This window comes from Argiope bruennichi, chromosome 3 (assembly GCF_947563725.1).
Source record: "Argiope bruennichi chromosome 3, qqArgBrue1.1, whole genome shotgun sequence".
NCBI lineage: Eukaryota > Metazoa > Arthropoda > Arachnida > Araneae > Araneidae > Argiope > Argiope bruennichi.
Genome location: NC_079153.1, coordinates 60,761,762 through 60,766,717, shown reverse-complemented (window position 1 = coordinate 60,766,717; position 4,956 = coordinate 60,761,762). Strand labels below are relative to the sequence as shown.

General features: G+C 35.1%; 1 protein-coding gene across 1 annotated transcript; it reads left to right on the top strand.

Moving 5' to 3' along the window:
- The first annotated feature begins 732 nt into the window (after positions 1 to 732).
- LOC129962855 (uncharacterized) lies at positions 733 to 3,875 on the top strand. Its single transcript, XM_056076855.1, has 3 exons — positions 733 to 895; positions 2,275 to 2,460; positions 3,160 to 3,875. Exons 1-3 carry the CDS (start codon positions 733 to 735, stop codon positions 3,873 to 3,875), a joined length of 1,065 nt encoding a protein of 354 aa, XP_055932830.1.
- Positions 3,876 to 4,956: the final 1,081 nt, after the last annotated feature.

The following is a 4,956-nucleotide window of genomic DNA, read 5'->3' as shown; positions in this document are numbered from 1 at the left end:
CATAACAATCAGGGAAGATCCCATAACTCAAATCCTGTAAACTCCATGTTAAAATCAAATGAAATTCCACAAGAATTAATAATCGCTGAGTTGGAATACGCAGATATTATTGTAAACGACGTTCCTATTAAAGCTTTGGTTGATAGCGGAAGCGTATTAATGATTATTAATCCTAATTATGTAAAGAAATTAAATTATGTAGGACGTAGCACAAAAATTAAATTAGCGAACAGTTCAATTGTCAGTCTTCCGTTAGTGGCGATAGATATTAGTCATGTTAATAAAAAGTCAGAAGTGAAAAGAGTTTTAGCAGCTGCTGATACTAATATTTCTTTTGAATGCATTTTACCATCTAATAGTTATTTAGATCTTAAAAATACTTTTCCCAATAAAAATGATAATAATTCAACTTCTCTCCTAAATGAAAATAAAAATATTACTACTGGTTCGAAAATAAATGCTGACTCTGAATTTTATTTACAGAGTGATGATATACCTTTGAATAAAGATAAATCTGTTGATGTTAATTTAATAACAGATACTTGTTTTGAACAGAGTTTTTCTGATGTGAATTCTGAATGGTTAGTGAAGGAAGTATGCACAAATGTTTTAAATGTTTATTCTGAAAATGATTTTGATATAGGGTATTTATCTGATAAAAAATTGAAACATCATGTAATTAATTTAATTTCAAATTACTCTCCAAATAAAATCCGAACTACAGATTTGCAAATGTCTATTATTTTAACTGATGTCATACCTGTGACTTCACCGGTTCGTAGACTTGCTCCCATAGAAAAACAACAAGTTACAAAACAAATCGAGGAATGGCTTGCCCAGGGTATCATCGAAAAAAGCTATTCTGATTATGCGTCTCCAATTGTCTTAGTGAAACGTAAAAATCGCGAACCCAGACTGTGTATTGATTTCCGTTCTTTGAACAAAAAAACAATCAAAGATAAATTTCCTCTACCAAATATAGAAGATATTTTTGATAAGTTACACTCAGGCAAAATTTTCTCCACATTGGATCTCAAAAATGCTTACTTTCATATTGATTTGACTCCTGGCAGCAGAAAGTACACGGCTTTTATTAGCCATGAAGGATTATTCCAGTTTAAAAAATGTTGTTTCGGACTTACGAATGCACCTGCTATGTTTCAACGTTACATTCAAGTAATTTTTCAAGAATTAATACATGACGGAACTTTAATTGTTTACTTGGATGATATTATTATCCCCTCTCAAACCATTTCTGAAGGTATTCAAAAATTGGAACGCGTTTTACACTTAGCCTCTGAATTTGGCCTACAGTTAAATCTAAAAAAGTGTCAGTTTCTGAAAGACAAAATTAACTTTCTTGGTCAAGTAATCGAAAATGGACAAATTAAGCCATCAACTGAAAAAACTTCAGCCGTACTAAATTTTCCACAACCACTTAATGAAAAACAAATCCAAAGTTTCTTGGGTTTAACGGGATATTTTCGGAAGTACATTAAAGATTATGCTTTAATAGCTAGACCTCTAAGCGATTTACTTAGAAATGGTGTAAAATTTGAATTCGGTCCCTCTCAAATAAAAGCGTTTGAGAATGTGGTGACGCTTTATAAGCCAGATAACAGCTACGAGACATGAGAAATTTCTTTTGTCTAGTGGTCTTGTTACTCGGCTACGAACCCAAAGGTTGCGAGTTCGATCCTCGCCTATCGCTAATAGTAACATTGGTGACCCGGACGTGATACGCAAAAAAAAAAAAAAAAAAAAAAAAAAAACTTCATACAACTGTTGTAGCGCCCTCTACCAGAAATAAATAAAAAATCAAAGCTGATAAATAATCAGCCAATAAAAAAAAATGAAGCTGATAAACAATCGGCCAATAAAATAAAATGAAGCTGATAAATAATCGACCAATAAGAGAGAAAAAAAATGCAGCTGATAAATAATTAGCCAATAAATAAATAAAGCTGATAAATAATCAGCCAAAAAAAAATGGATAAGACGCTACAGCCAATATACCACCACTAATAACAGCAAAAAAAAACAGGATAAAAAATCGTTCGTCTCACCTCCGACGCACTGAAGGGGGAGTAATGTGGTGACGCTTTATAAGCCAGATAACAGCTACGAGACATGAGAAATTTCTTTTGTCTAGTGGTCTTGTTACTCGGCTACGAACCCAAAGGTTGCGAGTTCGATCCTCGCCTATCGCTAATAGTAACAAGACCCTTAAAAGAGCATTATCGCAAGATCCAGTTTTACATCTGTACAAACCAGGTTCCAAACTGGAACTCCATACAGATGCTTCCAAATTAGGTTACGGTGGAATCCTTCTTCAAGCTGACGACGATGATAATTTACATCCCATAGCTTATATGAGTAAAAAAACAACACCTCAGGAAGAAAATCTATCGAGCTATGAACTAGAAGTTTTAGCTGTTATTAAAGCATTAACGAAATTCCGTACTTACATTTTAGGAACTAAAATTAAAATTGTCACTGACTGCTCTGCGTTCAAACAGACTATTACTAAAAAAGAATTAATTCCTAAAATAGCGCGTTGAGTTTTATTCCTCGAAGATTTTGATTATGAGATAGTACATCGCTCAGGTAGTCAAATGCGTCACGTTGATTCACTTAGTAGATACCCAACAGTCATGACCGCACTTTGTGATGATTTAACAGCGCGAGTGCAAGTGGCACAGATGTCAGATGAATACATAAAAAAATTGAAAGAATTATGTAAAGATAACAACCAAGTTGATTTCGTGGTACAAAATAACATTCTGTATAAATGTCAGGACAACCGTCGTTTGCTCGTAATACCTGAACTAATGAAACACGAAATAATTAAGAACGCGCATTCAAAAGGGCACTTCGCCGTGGAGAAAACTAAAAACATTATCCAACGTGACTATTTTTTCCCGAATATGCAAAAAAGTATTGAATCGGTAATACAGAACTGTGTCGAATGCATCCTAGTCAACCGGAAGCGTGGTAAACCTGAAGGGTTCTTACATCCTATTCCGAAGGAAAACTTTCCTCTAAGTACTTACCATGTTGACTTTATTGGACCCTTAGTGTCAACCAATAAAAATTATAATCACATTCTTACTATAATAGATGCATTCTCAAAGTTTGTTTGGTTATATCCTGTTAAAGGTGTAACTGCAAATGATGCAATTACGAAACTGCAATTGCAGGAAGCAGTGTTCGGAAATCCTATGCGCATCATCACGGATAAAGGTTCCGCATTTACCTCCAAGGAATTTACAAACTATTGCGCAAATCAAAATATTAATCACATTCAAATCACCACAGGAATACCTCGAGGAAATGGACAAGTGGAAAGGGTTCATGGAACTCTTATCCCCCTGCTTGCCAAACTTTCCATGAATGATCCCACGAAATGGTACACTCATGTTCAAGCAGCACAACGTGTATTTAACTCTACTGCTCCACGGAGTACAAAATTTACTCCTTTCGAACTCATGATCGGTGTGCAAATGAGGCATAAAAATGACCAGAAAATTCTCGATATCCTACAGGAAGAATATGAGCAAATGGTCATCGACAACCGCGAGAACATTCGCGAAGAAGCGCGACAGAATATCTTGCGCCTCCAAGAAGAGAATAAAAGAGCTTACAACAAGCGCAGGAAGAAAGCTACTCCATATAATCCAGGTGACTTAGTGGCCATACAGAGGACCCAATTCGGCAGTGGTTTGAAGCTTCGCCCGAAGTTCCATGGTCCCTATCGCATCACAGCGAAGAAGCCACACGAGAGGTACCTAGTGGAGAAAGTGGGAATCCACGAAGGCCCCAACCATACCTCTACAGCAGTAGATTATATGAAGCCTTGGTCTACAACTGCATAAAGCATCTACTTTACAAAATATAAAATGTTTGCAAAAATCTAAAATTTTCTTTTTTGAGTTTTTTCAGATTCTTTCTCAGATTGACGAGGACGTCAAGATCATCAGGACGGCCGATTGTAGTGTACGGAGCGTCCTCCTAGCGGCGTTCGCGGTACGGAGTGTCATCCTAACGGCGCTCGCGTCGTCTCTCAACAGCCAATAAGAAGCTATCTGATTCCCGCTCTAAGAACTGTGTTCGGTACTGTACTGGCGTCCCTCGATGTAAAGCGGCCCAGCCGTTCGTCCAGTTCATTAAATTTGTTTATGTTATATTAGTGTGTGATTCTCTTAATATGAGCCATTTCTACGCATTAATCTCAACCGGGCTTTCCCCTAGGGCCCGTGAGAGATATTTAATTTTATAAATTATCCGATTAGTAGAGGCCTGTTTTTCGAGCCAGAGTTAACATACCTCTACATATATATATATATGTAATTATTTTTATTACATGCAATAAAAATCATAATTGTTCATTCAAGATGAACTTAATGTTCAATCTTAATGTTCAGTATCATTTTTCATATTCTCTTGTTTTTGGCATAATTTAAAAATCACTTTAATTTCGATGAATTTAAATAATTTATTTGCGCATATTTTTTTTTTGGGGGGGGGTATTTGTTCTGTAGTAATTAATGTTATTTGATTCATTATTATGCCCGTTATGTGCTTTTCTTGATTTGATAATATTCCTTTGAAACACAATTCGTGCATTATTTTAAATCATACTAACATCAGCTTACTAAATTTTACCAATTATGATTTAAGATATGGAACAATCTAATGAGCACTAAAGGATTTGACACAAATTAAGTAATTAGAGTTGTCTGGTAAATTGTATAACATTTTTCTATTATAAGTCCCAAAATGGCAGAACCAACTTACAGCGAATGGAAACAAGAAGATATAGTTGAATCAGTAAACAAATTAAGCAAATATCAAATATATGGAATTCAAATATATGCAATATGTAATTCCTTAAAGACTCTCCGAAGTCATCTTCAAAGATTAAATTTGAGCGTCAAATTAGGAAGGTCCAAAGAT

Excerpts from the sequence above, each read along its gene's own strand:
- LOC129962855 (XM_056076855.1), top strand. The coding sequence starts at position 733 with ATGTCTATTATTTTAACTGATGTCATACCTGTGACTTCACCGGTTCGT. Across the intron at positions 896-2,274 it reads TCCAATTGTCTTAGTGAAAC|GTTCCAAACTGGAACTCCAT; the intron begins GTAAAAATCGCG and ends TGTACAAACCAG. Across the intron at positions 2,461-3,159 it reads TAAAGCATTAACGAAATTCC|GTGTAACTGCAAATGATGCA; the intron begins GTACTTACATTT and ends ATCCTGTTAAAG.